The sequence below is a fragment of the Anguilla rostrata genome, chromosome 3 (genome assembly GCF_018555375.3).
Source record: "Anguilla rostrata isolate EN2019 chromosome 3, ASM1855537v3, whole genome shotgun sequence".
Taxonomy (NCBI): domain Eukaryota; kingdom Metazoa; phylum Chordata; class Actinopteri; order Anguilliformes; family Anguillidae; genus Anguilla; species Anguilla rostrata.
The window spans coordinates 36,293,362-36,320,955 of record NC_057935.1 but is presented as its reverse complement, the minus strand read 5'-3'; the positions used below and the strand labels follow the sequence as shown (position 1 = coordinate 36,320,955).

General features: G+C 40.5%; 1 protein-coding gene across 1 annotated transcript in view; it reads right to left on the bottom strand.

Annotated features, from left to right (window-relative positions):
- The window catches only part of ttn.2 (titin, tandem duplicate 2), a 202,618-nt gene that overhangs the window by 31,319 nt on the left and 143,705 nt on the right, over positions 1-27,594 (bottom strand). The window contains exons 176-193 of the mRNA XM_064327343.1: positions 27,025-27,327; positions 26,644-26,946; positions 26,250-26,555; positions 25,739-26,026; positions 25,366-25,656; positions 24,980-25,267; positions 24,291-24,881; positions 24,098-24,202; positions 23,565-23,762; positions 23,122-23,418; positions 22,430-23,017; positions 22,028-22,330; positions 3,889-20,994; positions 3,483-3,779; positions 2,774-3,361; positions 2,383-2,685; positions 1,999-2,295; positions 1,631-1,918 (exon numbers count right to left, since the gene is read on the bottom strand). Coding sequence (XP_064183413.1) covers positions 1,631-1,918; positions 1,999-2,295; positions 2,383-2,685; positions 2,774-3,361; positions 3,483-3,779; positions 3,889-20,994; positions 22,028-22,330; positions 22,430-23,017; positions 23,122-23,418; positions 23,565-23,762; positions 24,098-24,202; positions 24,291-24,881; positions 24,980-25,267; positions 25,366-25,656; positions 25,739-26,026; positions 26,250-26,555; positions 26,644-26,946; positions 27,025-27,327 — 22,740 coding nt within the window. The remainder of the gene's footprint in view (positions 1-1,630; positions 1,919-1,998; positions 2,296-2,382; positions 2,686-2,773; positions 3,362-3,482; positions 3,780-3,888; positions 20,995-22,027; positions 22,331-22,429; positions 23,018-23,121; positions 23,419-23,564; positions 23,763-24,097; positions 24,203-24,290; positions 24,882-24,979; positions 25,268-25,365; positions 25,657-25,738; positions 26,027-26,249; positions 26,556-26,643; positions 26,947-27,024; positions 27,328-27,594) is intronic.

The following is a 27,594-nucleotide window of genomic DNA, read 5'->3' as shown; positions in this document are numbered from 1 at the left end:
TTATAAACGCAATCGTTCACAAACATACGGATGAAAATGCGTAACGCCTATTCTACTGTCCAAATAAGGGACAATTCTGATTTGTAAAGCCAGCAACAGTAACTAGAAATGTGATTCAACATTGCCATCAATTGTGAAATTGGACATTGAAAACGGGAGGGGATGTAACAACAATTCAAATGCGAAAGTTGCTGTTTAAACTGCTTTAGAATGCTGGATTTTGTAGCACATTGATTTTAGAACTGTTAAAAGGCCAAGGTGTCCCTTTACTGAGAAATAAGGCCCACCCTTGGACCAATCAGAATCGAGTATTCAGCCAAGCCATTGTATAATGAAATTGGATCTCCTTGTTGCCGGCCTTTTTGCACTCAGACACCAGTGGCTCCGTTTATAAACAAACATAATATTAATTACGTTGTCATATTGTTTATTACTAATGCAATACAAGTTTGATTTAGCGCCGTCGGCACAGGTTGTTGATGTAGGCTACTTTTTAATTTGCCAGTAGGCTACGTCTCATAATGACAAATGCCGGTTCAGTCAGTTTGCATAAAATCAAACCGGTTTTACACTGGACCGGACCGGCAAAACCGGAAACTGAGCCAACCCTATTATCTACCTCACCAAATGGAATGTATATCCAATAGTTCATACAAATCCATCCAAGAATGACTGTATGGTGGACAAATGAGTATTCAGTTGCTGCATACTGAGGAAAAAACTACCATTGACTCCATTTTGTTGATATTTGCAATTGTCTGCTCGGGGCGTAACCTAACTAAGGAGTGTGTGAACAAACAGAAGGACGTAAACTATGTTACTGGTGTCAAATAAGATGTGAAATCTATTTTCCTTGATGTAATCCAATTTAAATCAAAAGCAATACTAAATTTATACTGCATTTATATAGTATTTCTTCCTGCAACTATGGCTGCATAAATTTACCCATCGCATTCACCCATTCACACACATTCACACATCGAAGGGCAGCCATGCAACCAGCTCTTCGGGGGCAATTAGTGGTTAGATCAAGGACGCTTCGACACTTTTTGCCTTGAGGGCCATGGGCAGCAAAATCACAGACACACGATCAAAGGATGAAGCCCTATTCCTAATAACATCCCAATCACCACAATTTTAATATTAACTTCCCACAGCTGAAATGTAAATATGCTGCAAACCTACTGTTTGCAAAGGTTTCATATAGCCTAAGCTTTGTGCTGATGAACACCCACTTCACCACTCTATTCTTAAAACACCAGTAACAATGATATTGCTATAAAATGTAAAAAAGGTTTTGAGCCTGTCTCTGCCTACTGCATAATTCTGAAAGATATAAAATAATATGGACAGTTAGAGGAAGATGGGGATATCAAAGAGATGACTAATTCTTCATATCCAATTTGAAAGGATGGCTGTAACTACCATTACACAACTGCCATTAAAATGTTTAATTACCTTCAAAACCCCTTCCTTTACCATTATCATTTCCTCTTCTGCCTTGATATCCATAAAATAATCCTCTTGTGTTAAGGCTTGAAAGTAACTCATTGCTGTTTGCTTAAATGTCTTACTTAATTCAAAAAGGTACTGCATACAATTACTCTAGACTCATACACACAATACATACCCAGAATTTGTACTCTGACAGAGGCAGAGGCGGAGCCCAAAGCATTCTTGATTTTGATTTCATATGTTCCTGTATTCAGACGAGTAGCATCCTTGATGAGGATGCCTGAGGTATCTGAGGTGCTCTCAACTGACAGCTTACTACTTGATTTCAATTCCTTTCCATCCTTGAACCATTCAATTGTGGGCAAGGGTTTAGCAATTATTCCCACACTAATCTTGATAGCTGTTCCAGCTTTGTATGTGACAACATCCAAATATTCTGGAGGTAGGTCAATTTCTGGTGCACCTGGAAAATGAATAGCTTCATTTTAGTTAAATGACATAAAGCATAATTTTCAACTATTTTAACAGAGATGCACAATTTACCTTGAGTATCAATGCATGTGGCTGGTCCAGCAATAAGAGATGGGTTACTGATGGAACCAACTGCATTCTTAGCAAAGACTCTGAATTCATAGGATTCTCCCTCGTTCAATCCAGACACGGTGAAATTAGTGTCAATGACATTGGTGAAATTAGCCTTTGTCCATCTGCCTTTAGGTCCATCCCTCCTTTCAACAGAGTAGCCAGTGATTTTGCTACCACCATCATAAGGAGGCTTCTGCCAAGTGAGACTGATAGAGCTCTTTCTAATCTCAGCAATACGGACATTGGCTGGAGGCTCTGAAATACAAAATCCATTTGTGGGTTGAACATTGTGATTACAAAAACCATAATGTAAATATTAGCACAGAAAAGAAGAAAATTTACCACAGGCATCAATTGCAAGCACTTCATCTGATGTTTTGCTGAATTTGCCAATGCCAGCTGCATTTTCCCCTGCCACCTTGAACTCGTAAATTGAGCCAGGGCATATATTTGTTACTCTGAATTGTGTTGTACTGATAGCAGTTTTGTTCATCTTCTGCCAAAGTACACTGCTTCTCTCTTTCATCTGTAAATGGTATCCAAACACAGGGTTTCCACCATCTGAGACAGGCTCATTCCAGCAGACAGTTAGACTCTCCCTTGAAACAAAATGCACCCATGGTGTTGATGGGGGTCCCGGGATTGCTAAAATAGAATAACATTAAAAAAAATGTATAAAATATATAATATACAAATATGAAAAATCACTCAAACACCAAATAAATGCACTTACTGTATGGGAGCTTCGCTGTCACAGTCTGAGAATCAATGTGATCACTGATGCCAAATCGATTCTCTGCCTTGATCCTGAACTGATACTCCTCTCCTTTAGTCAGCTTTTTTATTTTTATTGTGCTTCTTGCTACAGTAGATGACACCTCTGTCCAAGTAGGAGTGCTAGTTTCACGCCTGAGGATGACGTAGTTGGTAACTGGGCTACCGCCATCATACGTAGGAGGAAGCCATTTGAGGACTAAGCTTGTTCCAGTGACATCACTAATTTCTACAGGACCAGCTGGGGGGCCAGGTCTATCCAGAACCACAATTTTAACAAATGACTTGGTAGTTCCACTTGTATTAGAAGCAATGATGTCATATGTGCCTGCATCATTAGCAACACTTTCTTGAAGATTAAAAATGAGACCCTCCGGATTTACTTCATAGTTGAAACGCTTTGTTGATTTCACAGCAATTTTATCCCTTGAAAGTGTAACCTTTGGAATAGGTTTTCCATTAAGAGGGAGCTCAAACTTCAGGTTTGATCCAGCTCTCACATAGACAGTATTATGAGGGAAATTCTTCATGTCAAACTCAGGGGATTCTGTAAATTAAATGAATGCAAAACATTTATGAATACACATGACATTGCACCAGCATTAATAAAGCTTCAAATACAAATTTACATTTAAATCACAAATAATTACACAACAAAAGTTGCTTACCAAGTTGATCTTTTACAATCACAGGGACAATCATTTCTTTGGGATCACTGAGACCTGCATGGTTTTCAGCTCGAACTCTGAAGAAGTATTCAGCATTTTCCCTTAGGCTTCGGACAGTGTGACTGGTAGCCTTTACTACGGCACATTTCACCCACTTTTGTTGACCCTTTTCAACAGCTTCAATTAAATAACTGGTGATTCTGCTTCCTCCATCATGCTCTGGTTTACTCCATGACAGCGAAATGCTATCTTTTGTGACTTCAGTGACACCAAACCTTGGCGGTGGGCTTGGCTTTTCTGGGGAAAACAAATGTGATACATTGGGTATTTTTACAAATTGAGATACACAGAATATTAAAAAACATATACATTCAAACTAAATGTATAATTCTAAGCACCAACCTACCTGTAATCTTAGTTCCATCTTTGGTCTCAGAAGGCACACCAACTCCAAATTCATTTTCTCCAATCACTCTAAAGTAGTAGATGGCTCCTTCTTGCAGATCTGTCACTTTATAGCTAAAATGATGGCAGTTGTTTGTGATGTTCACCCATGCCTTTTTGCTAGCTTCACGTTTCTCAACATGATAGTTCTTAACAGGGTCACCACCATCATTTTCTGGTGCCTCCCATGTCACTGTAACAGAGTCCTTGGTGACATCCTTAATCTGAACATGACCTGGTGGCCCAGGAGAATCAAGAACTTTAACCTCCATTGTCAAAGCAGCTGTTCCAACACTATTCTGTAGTGTTACAGTGTACTTTCCAGAGTCATATCTTGTAGCTTTCTCTAATGTAATTGATGTGCAGGTATAACTTGTATCTGTACTTGCTCTTACTTTCAGATCTACATCTTCTTTATTCCATGTTACACTAGGTACTGGTCGTCCCCTGAAGGGGACAGTCAAAGTAAATGAGCTACCATGTTTCACAATCAAAGTCTTGCGCATTTCAATATCAACATCAAATACTGGCTCTTCTTCTCTATCCTGAGCTATCTGGGGCTCAGCTGTTATTTTTGGTTCACTGGGACCAATTTTATTGATAGATTTAACAGCGCAAATATATTCTTCTCCAGATGCAAGTCCAGTGATTGTGAACTCTGTGTTTCTTGTGTACTGAACAGCTACCTTCCAGTCTTCTTCCTTTGCTTTCTTGTACTCCACACTGTATCCAGTGACAGGGGCTCCCCCATCAAACAATGGCTTGTTCCAGAGAACAGTGAGAGAGTTCTTAGTTGAATCAATAACCTTTAGTTTTTCTGGTGGGGAAGGTGGGGTCACTGGATCTTCTGCTTTAGTTATTTGGGAAGGGAAACTTGGAGGACTTAACCCAGCTGCATTTTCTGCATAAACACGGAATTCATATTCAGATCCCTTACGGAGATTGGTAGCCTGCACCACTAGATCACATACAGGCTTTCTGTTTACACGAACCCAACGCAGACTTGATTTCTCACGTCTTTCAATCACATATCCACAGATGTCATTACCTCCATCAGTCGCTGGGCATGCCCAGCAGACTGTCATTGCTTCACTTGATACAGCAGCAATTTTTACATCTGTTGGTGCAGATGGACATGTGAATGGATCAACAACTTTTATAGCATCACTTTCCAGGGCCTCACCAACTCCATACTTGTTCACAGCAAGAACTCTAAAGATGTACTCATTGCCTTTGAGAAGTTTAGTAGCTGAACATCTTGTAGCTTTCATGTCTCCATATACTACAGTCCAGGCAAGGTGACTTGTTTCACGTTTTTGAACAATATAGTGAGAGATTTCTGCTCCCCCCTTCTCTTGAGGAGGTCCCCAAGTTAATGTACATTTTTCAGCTGTGAGGTCTGTGATTTCCAGTGGCCCAGCTGATGGTCCAGGCTTGTCAAGGACTGTGCAGTTTACTTCCATTGATTTTGTTCCAGCAATATTCTGTAGTGTCAAAACATACTTCCCAGAGTCTCTTCTGATGCAGTCTTTAACAGTTATTCCGGTGCTTCCGGCTGTTGATGAGATCTGAACTCTAGCCTGAGGCTCAAACTCCTTACCATCTTTTGTCCATGAAACAACTGGGTGAGGTCTTCCATCAATATCTGCATTGATTTTCAAAGTATCACCAGCTTTCACAACAACAACATCTCTGAACTTTACATCCATCATGATTCGTGGTGGATCAACATCGTCTTTAGCTGTAACAGGGCCTGTGCTATCAGATGGCTCACTGAATAATCCTGCTGCATTTTTTGCAATAACATGAAAATCATATTTCTGATTCTCCGTAAGGCCTGTAACATCAAAGTATGTTTCTGGGACATTAGTGAAATTGCATTTCAACCAACGACCCTCTGGAAGTTCCCTGCTTTCGATTATGTAACCAGTCACCTTGGCTCCACCATCATACTCTGGCTTTGTCCAAGAAAGAGAAACAGATGTTCGAGTAACATTTGTAACTGTTGGTTGACCTGGAGGATCACATGGATCTCTTGCAGCTACAAGTTCAGAGGCTTTGCTGGATTTTCCAATTCCAGCAATGTTTTCTGCATAGACACGGTATTCATAAAACAAACCTTCTTCAATGCTAGTCACTTTGAATTCTGTGTCAGTAATGATGCCTCTGTTCAACTTAGTCCAGAGAATGCTGCTTCGTTCTTTAGACTCCAGGTGATATCCAAGAACTGTGCTACCACCATCATTGACTGGTTCATTCCAGGTAACAATCATAAAGGACTTTGTTGCATGGGCAATTCTAGGGGTAGCTGGTGGACCAGGTTGCTTACATGTATACTGTGCAGTAATTCCTGAAGACTCTATATAAGGGCTCTTTCCATAACGGTTTACAGCATAAACACGGAACTGGTATTCTGATCCATGTGTCAAACGAGAAACTTTTATTGCAGTTCTAGCAAGTGTAGCTGAAACAATTTGCCATTCTGTAGTGCTGGTATCTCTCTTCTCCACAATGTAGTTGTTGATGTGACATCCACCATCATACTCTGGTGGTTTCCAGGATAGTTTTATACTTTCAGAACTTACTTCATCTACTTTAATTGCTGCTGGTGGTCCTGGTTTGTCAAGGACAATAATGCCAATTTCTGCTGTTTTTGTGCCAGCTGTATTAGCTAGGGTGATTTCATATTTTCCAACATGCTCCCTGGTGGCTTTTTTGATGTCTATTTTAGACGAGGTTTGGGATGTCAGAATGGTTACAGAGCTTGTTTGCTTGAGAGGGAGTCCATCCTTCTTCCATGAAACGACTGGTTTAGGTCTGCCCCTGAATGGAACTTCAACTGTAAGATCATCCCCTGCCTTCACACTGTAAGTATTGAATAAATGATCAATTGAAGGTTCAATTTCAATGTCTTTTGCGATCACAGGTACACCAAGTTCTTTTGGGTCACTCTTGCCTTTTTCATTCAAAGCTATGATTCTGAATGAATATTCTTCTCCTGCTTTAAGGCCAGTGATTGTTGCTTCCAGGACCTTAACTGTAGTGCACACAGTCCACTTATCACTGCCCTTAGTCAGCATCTCCACATTGTAGCACAGAATTTTGCTGCCACCATCATGAGCAGGTTTCTCCCAAGAAAGAACCACACTGTTTCGGGTCACATCCATGACTGAAATTTTACCTGGTGCCATTGACACTTCAGAAACCTTGACTGGATCTTTAGTTTCTACAGCTAAACCAAGACCATGCTCATTCACGGCTCGTACACGGAAGTAGTAAATGCATCCTTCCTGTAGCTCACTAACCTGGAATGAATTCTGAGTACAATTATTTGTGACTGTAGTATAAGCTTTTCTTGTAGATTCTCGTTTCTCCACAATGTAGTTTGTTATCTTGGCTCCTCCATCAGTAAGTGGAGGCTCCCAAAAGAGTGTTAAGGAATCTCTCTTGATATCTTTGACTTCAAATTTGAGAGGTGCACTCGGTGAGTCCAGCACTCTGACATTGACAAATGCTGATTTTGTTCCACTATTATTTTCAAGAGTTAAAACATATTTCCCACTGTCAAATCTGTTTACGTTGTCAATGACAAGCATAGTGTATGAACTTGTGACTTCAATTTGTGCACGCTCTGTTAGAGCTTCTTCTGCCTTTTCCCATGTGACTTTAGGTTCTGGTCTTCCTCTGATTGTGACAAACAGCCTAAGTGTTCCACCTGCATGTACAGAAACAACTTTTCTCAAGTCCACATCTAATTCAATCTCTGGTGCTTCAACCTTTTCAGCTGCAACCACAGAGCCATGTATATCGGCATGCTCTCCCACACCTTCCGCATTAAATGCACAGATGCGGAAGTTATATTCAGAATTTTCCTTCAGATTTGTCACTGTATATCGTGTTGATTGTATACCAGTTGGAGGTGTGCATATAATCCATTCTTCCTGAGAAACTTCTTTCATCTCAACAATGTATCCCTTGATGTATGCACCACCATCACTCAGTGGTTTGCCCCAAGCTAGGGACACAGTTGTAACAGAGTGGTCAGTCACTTTAGGATGAATTGGTGGACCAGGTGGTTGTGTTGCATCACATGCTCTGTAGAACAGTGATGGTTCACTTGCTTCTCCCACACCAGCCTCATTTTCAGCAGAAACACGGAACTCATAGAAATGTCCTTCTGTAAGTCCAGTTACTTTAAAATACAGATCTTTCAAAGGTTGTCTGTTGCATTTTGTCCATCTAATACCATCTTTGTCACATTTTTCAATGTGGTAACATTGAATTTCAGACCCACCATCATTTTCTGGCTGATTCCATGAAACGACCATAGAATCCCTTGTTATGACACTTGCTTCTGGCATGGAAGGAGCACTTGGTGGCTTAAATGGGCTGCGAGCTGTTATGGGCTCTGATTCAAGTGGCTCACCAATGCCATATTTGTTTACTGCCATGACTCTAAAGATATATTCATTGCCAGCCAGGAGCTTGGTTACTTTGTAACCAACTGATTTAACATTAGAGTTAACGATAGTCCAGGATAGCCTACTGGTTTCTCTCTTCTCAATAATGTAGTGTGAGATGCTAGCACCACCATCTTGTGAAGGATCACTCCAGGACAAGTAACACTGATCAGCAGTGACACCTGTCACGTTGAGTGGGCCGCCAGGGGGACCAGGTCGATCCAGAACCTTCACTGTGATTGGTATGGTTTTTGTCCCACCAGCATTGCTAAGCCTGAGTTCATAACGTCCACTGTCCACTCTAATGCTGTCTTTTATTACAAGCATCGTGTGTTTACTAGTAGTTTTGACTTCCATTCTTGACATAGCCTTATCAATTTCTTTTTCTTCCTTTAACCACATGACATCAGGCACAGGCTTGCCATAGAAATCAGCATCAAGGATGAAGGTCTCACCAGCATAAACAAGAATAATATCCTTGTATTTTGGGTCCATTGATGCTCTTGGGGCTTCAATTTCATCAGTGGCAGTGATTGGTCCAGTGTTTTCAGAGGGCTCACTGAAAAGACCAGCTGCATTTCTTGCAATAATTCTAAAGTCATATTTGTGGTCTACTGTTAGGCCTGTAATTGTAAATTCAGTCTCAATTACATTAGTGAAGTTTGCCTTCATCCAACGACCTTCAGGCAATTCCCTCATTTCAACAATGTATCCAGTGACTTTACTGCCACCATCATATTGAGGCTTTGTCCACTTAAGTGTGATGTGGTCTTTGGAGATTGTAATAGGCTCAGGGGTACCAGGTGGATCACATGGATCCCAGGCTACAAAGCATTCTGAAACTTTGCTTGATCTACCAATGCCAACAATATTCTCAGCATAGACTCTAAATTCATATCCAGCGCCTTCATCCAGATTAATTATCTTGAACGTGGTGTCAGTAATGAGAGTCTTATTTAGTTTTGTCCACAAAATGCTGTTTCTTTCTTTGCTTTCAAGATGATAACCAATCACTCCACTGCCCCCATCATTGACTGGTTCATTCCATTCAATAATCATGTGGTCTTTTGTTGCCGATGTGACATACGGAGTGGCTGGGGGTCCAGGAGGCTTGTAAGGATACTGGACAACAACTGCAGATGAGTCTAAATATGAACCTTTTCCATACCTATTTTCAGCACAGACTCTGAACTGGTATTCTGCACCTGTGTTTAGCTTGGAAATTTTGATAGCTGTCCTCACAACAGTTGCAGACACATTCTGCCAATCAGTGGTAGTTGTGTCTCGTTTCTCAACAATGTAATTTCTGATTTGACAACCACCTGTGTATTCTGGTGGTTCCCATGAGATGGTGACAAAGCTATTACTTACTTCATTTATTTTAATAGGGCCTGCTGGTGGACCAGGTTTGTCAAGGATTATAATTCCAATTTCTTCTGTTACTGTACCAGCACTGTTTCTGGCAGTGATTGCATACTTGCCCAAATCATCTTTATTAGCTTCTGTAATTTGAAGGATAGCAGAAGTTGGTGTGCGTGAATAATTAACTCTAGTTGTCGGTTTCAAAGATTCTCCATCTTTCATCCATTTAATCTCTGGTTTGGGACGGCCAATCACTGGTATTTCTATTTTGAGATCTTTCCCAGATTTGACACTGTAGGTGCTGAACAAAAGTTTTAGGCTGGGTTCAATAGTCAAGTCATTTGCAATAACAGGAGCAGCTAAAAGCTTTGGTTCACTTTTTCCTTTTTCATTGTAGGCCACAACACGGAAGAGATATTCTTGACCAGATGTTAGTCCACTTACAGTGCCTTCACATGTCTTCACTGACGTTGCCACACCCCACTTATCTGTCCCTTTAGGCTGCATTTCAATTAAGTAACCCACAATCCTACTGCCACCATCATGCTCTGGTTTATCCCATGCTAGAGATGCACTTGTTTTACTAACATCAGTCAGAGTTAATCTAGAAACTGGCAGAGGTACCTCAGATGCCTTGATTGCATTTTTTGTTTCAGTTGGCAAGCCAGCTCCATATTCATTTTCAGCTATAACTCTGAAGTAATACATTGCCCCTTCTATAAGATTTTCTACAACATAGCTTGTTTTTGTGCACTTGGTTGTAACATTAGCATATGCTTTTCTGGTTGATTCACGTTTGTCAACGACATAGTTTCTAATCTTTGCACCTCCATCAATCAATGGTGGGTCCCATGTAAGAGTAACAGAGTCTTTCTTGATATCTTTAACAACAAGATTCAAAGGTGCTGATGGTGTGTCCAAAACTTTGACTGCTACATATTCGGAGACTGACCCACTACTATTTTCCAAGCTCAGTGTATATTTTCCAGCATCATTTCTGTCACATAAATCAATAGAAAGCTGTGTATAATTCAGACCTTTCTCAATTTGAGCCTTTTCAGGTAAATTCCCTTCATCTTTAGACCATAAAATCTCTGGTGTTGGTCTTCCTTTGAAAGGTACATTAATTTTTACGGACCCTCCAGCACGAACCACAATTCCTTGCCTCAGCTCTGAGTCAAGGTGGATTTCTGGGGCTTCCTTTTTGTCTTCAGGTTTAGCTGTTCCAGGAATAACAGCTGGCTCACTAAGACCCAACTTGTTGAGAGCACATACCTGAATCTTGTATTCTTGTTGTTCAGTAAGTTTTGTGATTTCAAACTTATTTACACGCAGGCCAGTTGGCGGGGTGCACATAGTCCACTCTTCTTCTTCAGCTTTGCAAATCTCAACAATGTACCCTTGAATTGCACAGCCACCATCAGAAGCGGGCTTACCCCATGCTACTGAAATTGAATTTTTGGTAGTATCAACCACATGGGCATTACTTGGTGGGCCAGGCTTGAATGTTGGATCACAAGCTTTGTAGTACTGAGTTGGTACAGATGGTTCGCCAATTCCAGCTGCATTTTCAGCAGAAAATCTAAATTCATACTCATGATCTTCTGCTAAACCTGTTACTCGGAAGTGTAAGTCTGTGACTCTTTGCCTGTTGCATTTTGTCCATCGGATCCCCATCCTGTCTTTCTTCTCTATAATGTAGCCAATGATTTCACTTCCTCCATCTGTTTCGGGCGCAGACCAACAGACAGTCATGGCATCTTTTTCAATATTCGTTACATCCAGAATTTGAGGAGCTCCAGGTGGAATGAACGGATTTTTCATGATGACAGCTGAAGATTCCAGTGCTTCCCCAATGCCATATTTATTGACAGCCATGACCCTGAAAATATATTCATTTCCCTCTAGAAGTTTGGTTGCTTTGAAAGTTGGAGCACAACAATCACTAGTAACTACAGTCCAAGCAAGCCGACTAGTTTCTCTCTTTTCAATTATGTAATGACAAACTTTGCTACCACCATCATGTTGTGGAGGAAGCCATGACAGTGTACATTTGTCACTTGTTATACTAGTGATATTGAGGGGTCCTTCACATGGACCTGGTCTGTCTAGCACTTTGACATTGAAATGAATGGTTTTGGTGCCTGCTACATTACTTAGCTGCAGAGTATACTGTCCACTATCAATTCTGGTCGCATCTTTAATAACAACCATGGTCCTTAAATCAGTGTTCTTGATCTCACACCTTGTAGTATTCTCAAATTCTTTGTCACCTTTGAACCACTGGGCTGTTGGTATTGGCTTTCCATGTACATCAGCATCAAGTTTAAAAGTATCTCCTGCATTTACAACAATAGTCTGACTGTACTCTGGGTTAATTGAAAATGTTGGTGGCTCAACTTCATCCTTTGCAGTGATGGGTCCCGTGTTAAAAGATGGTTTACTGATAGTTCCAGCTGAATTCTTTGCAATAACTCTGAAGTCATACTTTGCATCTTCAGTTAAGCCAGTAACTGTGTATTGGGTCTCAATGATGTTTGTGAAGTTGGATTTCATCCAGCGTCCCTCAGGAAGATCCCGCTTTTCCACAGTATAACCAGTAATCTTACTGCCTCCATCATATTCAGGCTTAGTCCACTGAATTGTGATTGAATCTTTACTCAAATGAATGGCTTCTGGGGTACCAGGTGGATCGCATGGGTCACGTGCAACACAGCCCTCAGAGACTTTACTGCATCTACCTATTCCAACAATATTCTCTGCATAGACCCTAAACTCATATTCAATACCTTCTTCCAACGGACTAGTCTTAAAGCGGGTATCTTGAATGAGTGTCTTATTAATCTTTGTCCATAGGACACTGTTTCTTTCTTTTCTTTCAAGATGGTAACCAATAATACTACTGCCTCCATCTATAACAGGTTCATGCCATTCCACTACCATATAATCCCTTGAGAGTGATGTGACAAATGGAGTCCCTGGTGGACCTGGCTCCTTGTATGGATACTGGGCAACCACACAGCGAGAGTCTAAAGCATAACTTTTTCCATATCTGTTTTCAGCAATTATTCGGAACTGATATTCAGCCCCAGTTTTCAGTCTAGTCACCTTCAGTGTAGTCCTGGCAACTGTGCAAGACACATTCTCCCAAGTGGTAGTAGTGGTGTCTCTCTTTTGCACAATATAATTTGAGATTTGGCACCCACCAGTGTATTTTGGTGGATCCCAAGATATTTTGACGCTTTCCACACTTACTTCATCAAATCTTACTGGGCCACTTGGCGGGCCAGGTTTATCAAGTGTGATTATTTCGACTGTTGCATCCTTTTGTCCTACAACATTAGAAACTGCAATTTGGTATAAGCCACCATCATCTTGTGTTGCTTCTTTTATGCTGAGAGTTGTGTGATGTGCAGTGTTAACAAAATTAACTTTTGTAGTCTGTGTGAGAGTTATGCCATCCTTGCTCCAAACAATTGCTGGTTTTGGACGTCCAAAAATTGGTATTTCTACTGTGAGATCTTTACCAACTTGTACACTGTAGTTACTGAATGTAGGTCGTATATCTGGTTCAATGACTAGGTCCTTTGCTTGCACTGGAACAGCAAGTGTTCTTGGATCGCTTTTACCCTTCTCATTGATAGCAATGACTCTAAACAAATATTCTTCTCCCTGGACTAAATTACTGACCACAGTCTCAAGGGTTTTTACATTTGCACAGCTGGACCATTTTTCACTTCCCTTAACTTGCATTTCCACCAGATACTGCATGATTCTACTGCCACCATCATGTTCAGGTTTCTCCCAGGCAAGAGAAACACTATTACGTGTTACATCAATAACAGTGAACTTGCCTGGTGACTGTGGCACTTCTGATACTTTAATGGGATCAGTTGTTTCTGCTGGTAAGCCAATGCCGTGTTCATTTTCTGCAAGAATTCTGAAGTAATAATTGCAACCCTCCTGAAGAGGTTCAACCTTCCATGACAATGCATGGCAATTGGTTACAACAGCAGAATAAGCCTTTCTTGTACTTTCTCGTTTTTCAACAATGTAGTTTTTAATTTTGGCTCCACCATCCAATGCGGGTGGGTCCCAAGTAAATGTTACAGACTGCTTTGTAATCTCCTTTATCTTAAGGTTGACTGGAGCACTTGGAGTGTCAAGAACTCTGACGGAAATGAAATCTGATTTTGATCCGCTGGTATTTTCAGCAGTAATAGTATACTTTCCACTATCAAATCTGTTAGTATTATCAATTACAAGGCATGTATAACTACTGGTAACCTCAATCTGAGCTGTATCTCGGATTTCACCATCAACTTTTTCCCATTTAATTTTTGGGGAAGGGCAGCCTTTGATTGGAATAAACACCCTGAGAGAGCCTCCTGCTATAACACGGATGGTCTTCCTGAGGTCTGGATCAAGCTCAAGATATGGTTCTTCCATTTTCTCTTCAACAATAATGGTTCCAGAGACATCGGCATGCTCACCAACACCTGCCTTGTTTATTGCGCAGACTCTGAATCTATACTCTTGCTTTTCTTTAAGTTTTTCCACTTCATATTGCATCTTTCTAATGCCAGTTGGGGGAGTGCACATTGTCCATTCTTCTGATGTTGCCTCACATGCCTCAACAATATATCCCTGGATCTCACAACCACCATCATATATAGGCTTTCCCCATGAAAGGAATACAGATGTTCGTGATACATCTGTCACTTTAGGATTATTTGGTGGGCCAGGTTTGAAAATGGGATCCAAAGCTCTGTAGTAAACCGATGGAGAGCTTGGTTCTCCAATGCCAGCTGCATTTTCAGCTGCAACCCTGAATTCATAACTGTGATTTTCAAGAAGTCCAGTGACCTTAAAGCACAGATCACTAACTATATTCCTATTGCACCTGGTCCATCTCACTCCTTCTTTATCATGTTTTTCAATAATGAATCCTGTAATTGGACTGCCACCATCATTTGTGGGTCCTTCCCAAGTTACCACCATTGAATTCTTTGAGATACTGGTAACTTCAACATTCTTAGGTGCATCAGGAGCCACAAACTGATTTTTAACAACGACAGATTCAGATTCAAGTGGATCACTGACTCCATGTTTGTTTACAGCTGAGACACGGAAAATGTACTCATTTCCTTCCAAAAGCTTTGTGATTCTTAGATTAAGTGCCTGTACTTTAGTGTCAACAAGGGTCCAAACTAGTCTGCTTGTTTCTCTCCTCTCAACAATGTAATGAGATATGTCACTGCCTCCATCTTGCTGTGGTGCTTTCCAGGCAATGGAACATTGATCACTCAAAACACCGTAGACGTGTATAGGACCTTCAGGTGGACCAGGTCTATCCAGGACCTTGACTGTGACATTTACAGACTTCTCTCCTCCAAGGTTCTTTAATAGCAAAGTGTACTGTCCTCCATCAATGAGTTTAGCTTCCTTTACACTCAAACATGTGCTGACTTCTGTGTTTTTTATTTCACGGTGTAATGTATTTACAAGTTCTTGACCTCCCTTCATCCAGAAGATAGTAGGTGTTGGCTTGCCATGAACATCAGCATCAATTTTGAATGATTCCCCAGAATTTACGACAACAGTTTGAGTGTATTTTGGATCTATACTAATGTGAGGTGGATCCACTTCATCCTTTGTAGTGATAGGCCCAGTGCTATAAGATGGATTACTGAAAATACCTGCAGCATTTCTTGCAATGACACGAAACTCATATTTCTGATCCTCAACTAATCCAGTTGCAACATATTCTGTCTCAATAACATTAGTGAAGTTGGCCTTCATCCAACGCCCCTCAGGCAAGTCCTTCTTCTCAACAACATAACCAGTAACTTTGCTACCACCATCATATTCTGGCTTTGTCCATCTGATTGTAATAGAATTTTTTGTGATGCTAATAGCCTCAGGGGTGCCCGGAGGATCACAGGGATCTCTAGCAGTATAGCATTCTGACACTTTGCTAGCTTTACCAATCCCCACAATATTTTCAGCATACACTCTGAACTCATATTCAAGTCCTGCTTCAAGGTTAATAGTCTTGAACGTTGTATCTTTGATAAGTGTCTTATTCAGTTTCATCCATAGAATACTTTTTCTTTCCTTCATTTCAAGATGATATCCTAATATGCTGCTCCCACCATCTATGACAGGCTCATTCCACACTACTACCATGCTGTCCTTGGTAGAAGCATGCACAAAGGGTGTTCCTGGAGGGCCTGGGATTTTGAATGGATACTGAGCAACCACAGAGTCTGAGACAAGAAATGCACTCTTTCCATATCTGTTCTCAGCAGTAATCCTGAACTGATATTCACAGCCAGTCTTTAACCTGACTGCTTTAATTGTTGTTCTAGCTACTGTTCCAGACACAATTTGCCAGTTTGTAGTAGATGTATCCCTCTTTTCTACAATGTAGTTGCTAATAATGCAACCACCATCATACTCTGGGGGCTTCCAAGAAAATGTGATGCTGTCTGCAGTGACCTCATTGACTTTCACAGGGCCAGTTGGCGGACCAGGTTTGTCTAGAACAACAACATCGATTTCTGCTGTTGTTTCACCTGCTGTGTTTGATAGTTTAATGATATACTTTCCAACATCATCTCTGCATGCCTCCTTGATTACAACACACAAATTGTTCTCAGTTGCTTCAAAATTAACTCTGGTAGTCTGCTTGAGAGGTGTGCTGCCCTTCTGCCAAGAAATTTCTGCCTTTGGACGAGAAACATATGGAATGTCTATCTTCAAGTCTTTCTCTGCCAAAACACTGAATGTGGAAAATAACAGCTTAACAGCTGGAGCAATCACAAGATCTTTGGCAATCACTGGGACACCAAACTGACGAGGATCGCTTGTTCCTTTCTCATTTCTTGCTGATACCTGGAACATATATTCTTCACCTGGTGTTAGTCCAGTAACAACTGCTTCAGTACCCTTTACGATCATACACTGCGTCCACTTTTCACTTCCTTTGCCTTGCATTTCAACAACATATGCTACTATTCTGCTTCCTCCATCATGCTCTGGCTTTTCCCATGACAAACTGACACTATTCTTTGTGACATCTTGTAGAGTAATTTTCCCAGGAGGGAGTGGTTTTTCAGAAACTTTGACTGACTCAGTAGTTTCAATGGGCAGACCAATTCCATATTCATTTTCAGCTAGAACTCTGAAGTAATAATTGCATCCCTCCTGCAGGTGATCAACTGTCCAGGTTGTTTTGTGGCAATTAGCCATGTCTGTGGAGTATGCTTTTCTTGTTGCTTCACGTTTTTCTACAATATAATTCTTAATTTTTGAACCACCATCATTAAGAGGGGCGTCCCAGATGAGTGAGACAGACTCTTTGGTAACTGCTTGGATTTTCAGGTTAGTTGGTGCTCCAGGGGTATCCAGTACTCTCACATTAACATAGGCTGTCTTGCTTCCTGAACTGTTTTCAACTGTCAGCAAGTACTTTCCACTGTCAGACCTATTGACATTTTCAACAATTACTGATGTAAAAGATGTTGTATTCTCAATGGTTGCTCTTTCAATAGGTTCACCATTTTCTCTTGTCCATTTCACCATAGGAGCTGGTCTTCCTTTTATTGGCACAAACAATCTCAACGTGTTACCAGCTCTAATGTTAATAACTTTACGAAGGTCAGCATCAAGCTCAATTTCGGGTGGAAGCTGTCTGTCCTCAGCCTTTGGTGTTCCAGGAACAGAAGCAGCCTCTCCTACCCCCTCACAGTTAACAGCTGAAACATTAATTTTGTATTCTTGGTTTTCCTTTAAGTTAATAATCGTAAATGACGTACCCATCCATAGTTCTTTTGGGGTTACAATGGACCATTCGTCCTCTGCTGGAAGGCAGGTCTCAACAATGTAGCCTGTGACATCAGAACCTCCATCATACACTGGCTTGTTCCAAGCAAGAGTGATTGATGACTTTGTTGTGTCCAAGACCCTTGGATTGCCAGGGGGGCCAGGCTTGAATATCGTGTCAGTAGCCTTGTAGAATGGACTTGAAGGGCTGGGTCCACTTATACCAGCAGCATTTTCTGCAAAAATTCTAAATTCATATTCATGACCTGGCACAAGCCCAGACACCTTATACATCAAATCAGTGACAATCTTCTTGTTGCATTTCACCCAGCGAAGACCAACTTTATCTCTTCGTTCAATTAAATAGTTGGAAATTCTACTTCCACCATCACTCTTAGGAGTTCCCCAGCAAACCACCATTGAATCCTTTGTGATAGCTGTTACTTCAGGTGTCTGTGGAGGATCAGGTGGAACATAAGGATTGGTAGCAACAACTGGTTCCGATTCAAGAGGCTCTCCAACTCCATATTTATTTACAGCCATGACTCTAAAGATATATTCATTTCCTTTCAGCAACTTAGTCACTTTGAACTGGGTGACTTGCAAATTGGATGCTACATTTGTCCATGCAAGTCGACTTGTTTCACGCTTTTCAATGATGTAATGCTCAATTTTTGCTCCACCATCATCAGAAGGTGGTAACCATGAAATGACACATTTCTCAGCAGTGAGGTCTGCAACAGCAAGTGGTCCCTCTGGTGCCCCTGGTCGATCAAGAACTTTAACATTGAAGATATGCTTTGCAAAGCCACCTGTGTTACTGGCAGTTAAAGTGAATGAACCTCCATCTCTCCGTAACGAGTCTTTATTAATTAAAGTTGTGGCAAAATCTGCCATTTTCATTTGCAATTTTATTGTATTTTCAATTTCCTTTTCATCTTTCATCCAGACCATAGAGGGTTGTGGTTGACCAGCAACATCTGCCTCAAGTTTGAAGGCTTCCCCTGCTTTCACCAATATGGTATCCTTAAACTTTGCATCAACCATAATTCTTGGTTCCACAATGTCATCTTTGCAAGAAATTGGATCTGTTGGTTCTGACGGGTTACTCACAGCACCAGCGGAATTCCGGGCAATAGCACGGAATACATAGGAGGCACCTTCCGTTAATCCACTTACAGTGAAAGTGGTATCAATAATGTTGCTATAGTTAGCCTTATGCCAGCGTCCATCTGGTAAGTCTTTCTTTTCCACAGTGTATCCAGTTATTTTGAACCCACCATCATATTCGGGCTTTGTCCATTCAAGAGTTACTGAATTTTTAGTTATGTTAACTGCTACGGGCTGGCCTGGTGGATCCACTGGATCAAGGGCTAACATTGGCTCTGATGACTTGCTTGGTTTACCCACACCTGCTATATTTTCAGCTAAAACACGGAATTCATAAGCCATTCCAGATTCCAGTCCTGAAGATTTGAAAATGTTTCCTACTACAGCTTTGCTTATTCTTTGCCACACGATACTGCTCCTCTCTTTCCTTTCAATGTGATATCCTAAGATTTCACTTCCTCCATCAGAAATAGGTTCATTCCAGGCAATGGTCATAGTGTCTTTAGTGAAGGCTACTATTTGTGGAGTACCAGGTGGTCCAGGAACCTTGAATGGATATGCTGCAACCACTGATTCTGAGGTGATTGGAGGCCCCTCACCATATCGATTTTTAGCTTTAACACGGAACTGATACTCAACTCCCGTGGTAAGACCAGCTGCTTTAAATGTTGTTCGAATTACTGATGAAGATAACTCTACCCAGGTTGTACTTGTAGTTTCTCGCAATTCAACAATGTAATTGTTAATTGGCACACCTCCATCATTCTCAGGAGAATCCCATGACATTGTGATAAAGTCACGGGAAACTTTGTCAAACTTAATTGGTCCTCTAGGAGGTCCTGGCACATCATATACTTTGAGTGTAATATGCTCTGTCACAGTGCCAAGTATATTTTTCCCTGTCACTGAGTACTGTCCACTGTCATTCCTTGTACATTCAATAATATTCAGGATAGTTGATGTCAAAGTATCTTCAGTGTTTACCCTCTGTATCTGTTTCAGGGTTTTATCATCCTTCTTCCAAGAAACTGAAGGTTTTGGACGACCCAAAACAGGAATCTCAATTTTCACATCATCTCCTGCCTTAGCAATGACTAATCTCCTGCAGATTCCACTTAGGTCAAATTCAGGTTCAGCAGTTTGTTCCTTAGTAACAATAGGTCTGCTTTCACGAGGATCACTTCTGCCAGAACTGTTCACAGCCATTACTCTGAACACATATTCCTCATTTTCACCAAGATTTTTAGCTATGTATCCAAGCGTCTTAACAGTAGACACATGGGACCATTGCTCTGTACCCTTCTTTTGAGCCTCAACGACATATCCAGTGATTCTACTGCCACCATCATGTTTTGGTTTTGTCCATGCAACAGCTGCAGAATTCTTAGTAACATTTGTGATGTTAACTATTTCCGGAGCAGTCGGTGCTTGAGAAGCTTTTATTGGATCAGAAGTTTCAACTGGCTCACCAATGCCAAACTCATTTTCGGCACGTACTCTGAAGTAATACTCTGATCCTTCTGCCAGATTTGGAATCCTAACAGAACACTTTGCACAATTCATTATTACTGTGACATAAGCCTTTCGGGTTGCTTCTCTCTTCTCAATGATATAGTTGGTAATCTTTGAGCCACCATCAATGATAGGCATTTCCCACTGGAGGGAGATGCTATCTTTGTTAATTTCTATTGGCTTCAAGTTGATTGGAGGTCCAGGTGAATCTAGAACTCTGACATTTACAATTCCAGACTTTTTGCCAGCAGCATTTTCTGCTGTCAGGACATATTTTCCAGCATCATGCCTAGTACAATCAGGGATAACCAGGAGAGTATATGACTCAGTGGTATCAATGTGAGCATGACCAATGAGAGGCATCTCTTCCTTCATCCACGTGACATTAGGGGTTGGGCGACCTTTGATTGGTACAAAAATACGTATGGAGCCTCCAGCCTTTACAACAAGGGTTCTTCTCAATTCAGCATCAAGTTCAAAGTCTGGAACTTCTTCACGATCCACAACTTCAACAAGTTCCTCAATTTGAGCTGGTTCCCCAACCCCAACTGCATTCATTGCACTTATTCTGAAATTGTACTTTCCTCCTGACTGAAGGCTTGCCACAACAAAATCAGTAATTCTCAGTGCAGTGCCCGTTGTGTCTTTTACCCATTCCTCATCTCCCTCCTTTTTATGCTCAACAATATATCCTGTGATATCAAGTCCACCATCATCATGAGGTCTGCCCCAGTGCAATGAAGCTGTAGTTTTAGTTGTATCGGTAACTCTTGGGTTTGATGGAGGCCCAGGTACATCTGAAAAGTTACAATGTTCATATTATTTATTTTTCTTCATAATAAGTGATAATCAGTCTGACAACTGAAAACACTTTAAATGACACAATTCTGATATATGGTTTATGTAAGCTAAAGCCCTATTAATAGAGATATTTCACTTTCTGCAGTTTTTTTAGTGTTAAAATTTTAGTGTGTTTTCAGTTTACACTTTTGACATGTGATGAAGGATATTTTAGATAAAGATGTTTCTAATGACCTGCTGGTTTTAGAATGGCTGGTATTGGGACATTTGCGTATAGTTTCAAGGAACAAATTAAATTAAGATAACTCCAAAGCAGCTTGTACAGTGATGTTATGTTTAACAAAACTGCCTGAGTGAATCAAGAACATTCACTGACACTGAAATAATATTAAAAATGACAGAAAGTGAACTATCCCTAAATATCCTGTATGCCATGCACATCAGTATTTCATTCCTTGTTTGGAAAAGAACTACATGAGTGAAATGTTTTGTAGCCTTTTAAAGGGTAAAATTCACAAATGAATGTGTGATTTGAATGTTCTTGTGTGAACTGAACATTCTAATTCTGATGTAACAATGACTACTGGTAATAGCTCTAGAACACTGACTTGACCCCACTCCCTCATCCCCCAAAAAAGGCAAAAAAAACTGCTCACTAACCCTCTTTACACATCTGAATATTGAACATGGATACTATTTAATATATCCTTTTAGTGATAACTTTTCTTAATTTAAATAGTAAATAAATTAATACATTTCATGGGCTGCTGGGTAGTTTGCCCGGTAAAAGCGCATGCGCAAGCGCACTTGCAGCACATGAGTAAGCACCACGGTCACAGATCAAATCCGGCCCATGCCAGTACCAACTGTGGCTGGCAGCCCAGCAGGGCGAGGCAAAAACAAGGATATATGGGAAATTCAAGTGGTGGGGATAGCAGTGTTCATTGTTCCAACATAAAATGTATACTATAATAAATTTTAATATAATAACTTTATGTTTGTGTTAATAATAGTAAATTGCATACTCACTTGCCACACCCTTAGTCATAACAGTCTGTGATGGCTCACTAGGATCTCCAAAGCCAGCCTTGTTCTCTGCAATCACTCGGAATTCATATTCAATTCCTTCCGTAAGGCCTTCCACTTTGTAATGGAGATCAGGGATGGATTTCTTTGATGCTCTGATCCATCTCATACCTTTTCTTTCTTTCCTTTCAACAGAGTAGCCAATTATATCACTACCTCCATCTTCTACTGGTCTTTTCCATGAAACTGTGACTGAGGTCTTGTTCACATTGGTGACTTCTGGCTTTGATGGAGGACCTGGTGGGCCTGCAATTGAATTTGAACAAATTTTAGAACATTTCCATTAAATAAAAATAAATAAATAAATAAATAAATAAATCAAAAGTGTAAATTAGTTGAACGTACCAAAGCCATCCACCATTTTCACTGGTTCAGACTGTGTTGAATTACCAGTACCATACTGGTTCACAGCTGAGACACGGAATACATATTCATTTCCCTGGATAAGCTTGGTTGCAACAAAATGGCAATCCATCACGTTTTCAGCAAGTATGGTCCAAAGAAGGCGGCTGCTTTCCCTCTTCTCCAGGGTGTAACATTTGATTGGAGAACCTCCATCCTCATGTGGTGCTGACCATGTCAGAGTTACCCTTCGAGCAGACACACTGCTTGCTTCAAGAGGTCCTGGTGGTCCAGGTACATCCAGTACTTTTACTTTAACATTTTCTTCTTTGATGCCGAATGGGTTGCTGGCTGAAATGGTATATTCACCAGAATCCTTCCTGCTGGCATACTTGATGGATAGTGTAGATGATGTTGGAGTGCTTTCAATCTGACAGATATCTGATGGTTTGAAGTATTTTCCACCTTTAGACCATGCAGAAGTTGGAAGAGGTTTTCCGAGTATGCTTGTTGCAGTTATCACAATAGTATCCCCGGCTCTAACAGCAAGTCCCTCCTTTATGGTTGGATCAATTGTGATGGTTGGAGCCTCTGTCATAGGAAACAATAAGTATGTTTTAGTAAAAATGCAATTGACATTCCATACAATTCAATATGTTATAATTACAACGCATTCATATAAATAGGAATCTTACCATATTCATCTCTACAAACAAGTGTATCAGTTTGTTCTGATGGTGGACTGATAGCCCCAGCAGCATTCTTTGCCCGAATTCTGAACTCATATTTACACCCTTCTTGAAGTTCAGTCACCGTAAATGCACAATCTACAATATTGACATTATTAGCCTTCACCCAGACTTTTGCAGGAAGATCACGTCTCTCAACAATGTAGCCAGTCAATCTGTGTCCACCATCGCACTTGGGTTCAGTCCACATAAGCGTTACAGTGCTTCTTGTAATGCTAATAACATCGGGTTTACCAGGAGGATCTGAAAAAATACAGAAAGACAATAATAAAGTTTAAATTAAGTTCTGTTATATGGTAGAGATGTTATATGATAAATGTGTTATATGAAAAAGTTATGAAAAAATGAATATGAAAATAAAGATGAATAAATAATCTTCTCCAATTTACCAATTGGATCCAGGGCAACATGTGGTGCTGTTGGTAGACTTGGCTTTCCAACACCTGCTTTGTTTATGGCCATGACTCTGAATTCATACTCAAGGCCTTCAGTTAGACCAGTTACCCTGTGTTCCCTCATTTTCAGCGGTGTTTCACTTGCTCTCTTCCATAACTGACTATTTCTTTCCTTGAATTCAACGTGATACCCTGTGAGAATAGGCAGAATGGTTAACTACACAAGTAGATACAGTTAAATGCAACAATGTTGAGACTGTAACACTTCGTTGTTTTGTCTCTGTACTCCAGCATATTGGATTTGAAATAAAACAATGAATATGAAGTTTAAGTGCAGATTATTAGCTATGATTTGAGGGTATTGACATTCACATTGGGTTCCCCCATTTTATGTGAGTGAAAGTAAGTAGACAAATTAACATAATCTGAAAAATTAGACATACATTCCATGACTGCATGAAGTCTGCAACCCACAGACAGCACCTGTATAATGCTTTTGTTATTAGAAATAAATATACACTTGTTACCAGTAATTGGGGAGCCTCCAGTTTTCCTTGGGTCTGACCATGCCAGTGTTGCACAGTCATGTCGCATACTCATAATTTGTGGTGGAAGTGGGGCATCAGGAACATCTGTTAAGATGATACATATGTTTATAAATATATTTATATATCCTCTACTGTATTAGAGAACAAATATGGCTAATATGAACATACTTACTGAATGGATGCTTAGCCACAACAGGGTCAGACTTTAGGCCCTCTCCAACTCCATACTTATTTTCTGCAGACACTCTAAATATATATTCTGTTCCCTCATGGAGATTTGTGACTCTTAAGATGTGTTCTTTCACATTTGAAGCACAGATAACCCACATGTTGGTCGTGGAATCCCTTTTCTCAAGAATGTAGTTGGTTATTTCTGATCCACCATCATCCTTTGGTGCACCCCATTTTAGGGTGATTCCATCAGCTGTGATTTCATTAAATTTCACTGGTCCTATGGGTATTCCTGGTTTTCCAACCACTCTGACAAAGATAGTTGAGTCCTTGGAGCCAGCACTGTTTTTGAGATTGATGGTGTATTTTGATGCATCACTTCTTTGGCAGTCACGAATTAGGAGAGTTGTGTTTACAGCAGTAGACTCTGCAGAGACTCTTCCAGTGTCAGTTAAAGTAACATCATCACCCTTTTTCCATGTGACAGTGGGTGCAGGTTTTCCACTAATTGGGATCTTGAGGCGGACAGTACTTCCTTCCTTTGCAATGTAGCACAAATCTGGCAAACCTCGCAAGTCACATGCAGGTGGAACTATAGAAAAGCAGAACAGAAGCAAAAAGCTGAGATTAGCCTAAACACAAAAAATATTTGGTCATAGATATTTCGAACAAATCTTGAATGACACTCACCAACAAGATCCTTAGCTATAATTTTAAGTTCCTTTGTGGGACCTTCTCCACGGTCATTCACTGCTTTTACTCTGTAGGTATACTCCTTTCCTTCTATAAGATCTTTGGCACTATACTGCATGTTCTTTGATTTCATCAGTCCCTTCCATTTATCTTCGCCATTTAAGACTTCCAGCACATATGCAATAATACGGCTTCCACCATCACACAATGGTTTCTTCCAGCCAAGGGTGCAAGAATCCTTTGTAACCAGAATTGCCTTGAAGTCCATTACTGGTCCAGGTTGTTCTGAATGGGATTAAATCATGTTCACTCAGTTTATTTCACAGAAAAAAATGATATGATAAAACGATATAATCAACATATAAATAATTGTTTTCACTCACCTGTGGCTCTTACAGCATCTGCTGTCTCACATGGTTCCCCAATGCCATATTCATTTTCTGCTGAGACTCTAAAACTGTAAGATCTGCCTGGCACTAAGTTTTCAACTTTGAAAGATGTTTTGTCACAGTCAGTGCAAACAGTGGACCATGCTTTTCTCTCAACATCACGTTTTTCAACAATATAATTCTTAACAGGGCTTCCACCATCAATAAGAGGAGCATCCCAGGAGATGGATGCACTGTCTTTGGATGACTCTTTGACCATCAGATTGACAGGTGGTCCGGGAGTGTCTGCATCAAAACAAATTATTAATCACAGCTTTCAGTAATATAAGATTGAAAACATAATAGTATACTATTCAGAAAAACTCACCAAGAACTTTGACAACAATTGTATGCATCTTCATTCCACAGCTGTTTTCCAAAGACAAGATGTATTTTCCAGCATCATATCTGTTTACATTCTCAACATACACCAGAGTGTCCCACTCTGTTGTCTTTATCAAGATTCCTAGTCTGTCCTTAATATTAGTATTCATCTTTGCCCAGGTCACTTTGGGAGCAGGTCGGCCTCTCAGTGGGACATAGAGTCTCATTGTGACACCAGCACGGAGCACCAGTGTTTTCGTCAGCTCATCACTAAGCAGCCCTTCAGGAGCAACTGAAAATCAAAATAATACAAAAAGAATTATGAACTGTAAACTTTCAATAATTTAGTTGTGGAAATAAATAAAATACTCCCATGTCTCTCTCTCAGTCTCTCTCTCACTCACACAGAAACACATACACACATATAAATACATACATTCATAATACATACAAGCACAAATACGTGCACAGTGTAGGTAGATTAACAAATTATTGAAAGAAAGGCTAAAACATACCCAAAATGTCCTTTGCAACATGTGTTTCTGGAACTTCACTTGGTTCACTGAACCCAACTTTGTTCACAGCAGACACACGGAACTGGTACTCAGTATTATCAAGAAGTCCAGTAACAATGTAGTTTGTCTCCAAAAGATTCTTAGGTACATTACACCTTATCCAGTCCTTAGCATCTGCTCTCTTGACTTCAACCAAGTAGCCCAAGATTTCACTGCCACCGTCATTGGCAGGCTTTGTCCAGGACAGACTAATTGTACTGTGTGTTGTGTCAACAACCATTGGAGAAACTGGTGGGCCAGGGGGATCTGTGAACCAACACATACAAGAGTGCTGTGGTATATAGTAACAACGAACATCTCGGAATTTCAGAATAGCAGCATTTCAATTACTCACACAAAGGATCACGTGCAAAGGTGGCACTTGAAGGGTCACTTGGCTTGCCTAAGCCAGCTCTGTTTAGAGCAGTAACTCTGAATTCATACTCTGCTCCCTCTGTGAGACCACCAGCCTCAATGGTTCTTTCTGTCACTGGCCTCCTGTTGAGTTTAGTCCAGTTGACCTCTTTTGTTTCACGCTTCTCAACCATGTATCCTATAACGGTGTCTCCACCATCATTAGCAGGTTCCTTCCAGCTGACAGTCATATGGTCCTTTGTGACATTAGTGATTACAGGAGGATCACAAGGCCCAGGAACATCTGAAAATAACAGAAATCGTTGTTATTGCCTGAGTGATTATAATGAACACAAGTCTACCTAAGTAAAGAACATCTTACCAAAAGGATTCTTGGCTACAACTGGACTGGACAGAATTGGGTCTCCAACCCCATACTTGTTCTCAGCGCGGATGCGGAGCTGATACTCGCGGCCCTCAATCAGCTTCTCCACAGTGTACTCGGTGGTTTTACCACTGATTTTAGCTGTGACCTGAGCCCAATTTGCTCTGCTAGTTTCACGTTTATCTATAATATAGTTTGTGATATTAGAGCCACCATCTTCAGCAGGTGGTTCCCAAATTAGATGGACACGATCTGCAGACACATCCCCAAATTTCATAGAAGCTGGTGGACCAGGTACATCTAAGGGAAGAGAATAATAAGGCAATTTTAAAATAATGCAACCCACACAGAAAACTAACTTAAAGGTCCCATGTATTATAAATCAGAGTTTCCCTTGTTTTGGCACTTATTGTGCAGTGTGGCGTGATACTTATGTACCGGTAAAATATAAACTCGCTACAACCTCACATTTTTTGTTCTTGTATAAGAAAAAAAATCACCAGGCAAAACCAGTCCATTCAGAAATAGCCTCAATTGTTACCTCACAATGAAGCTCCTGTAAAAACA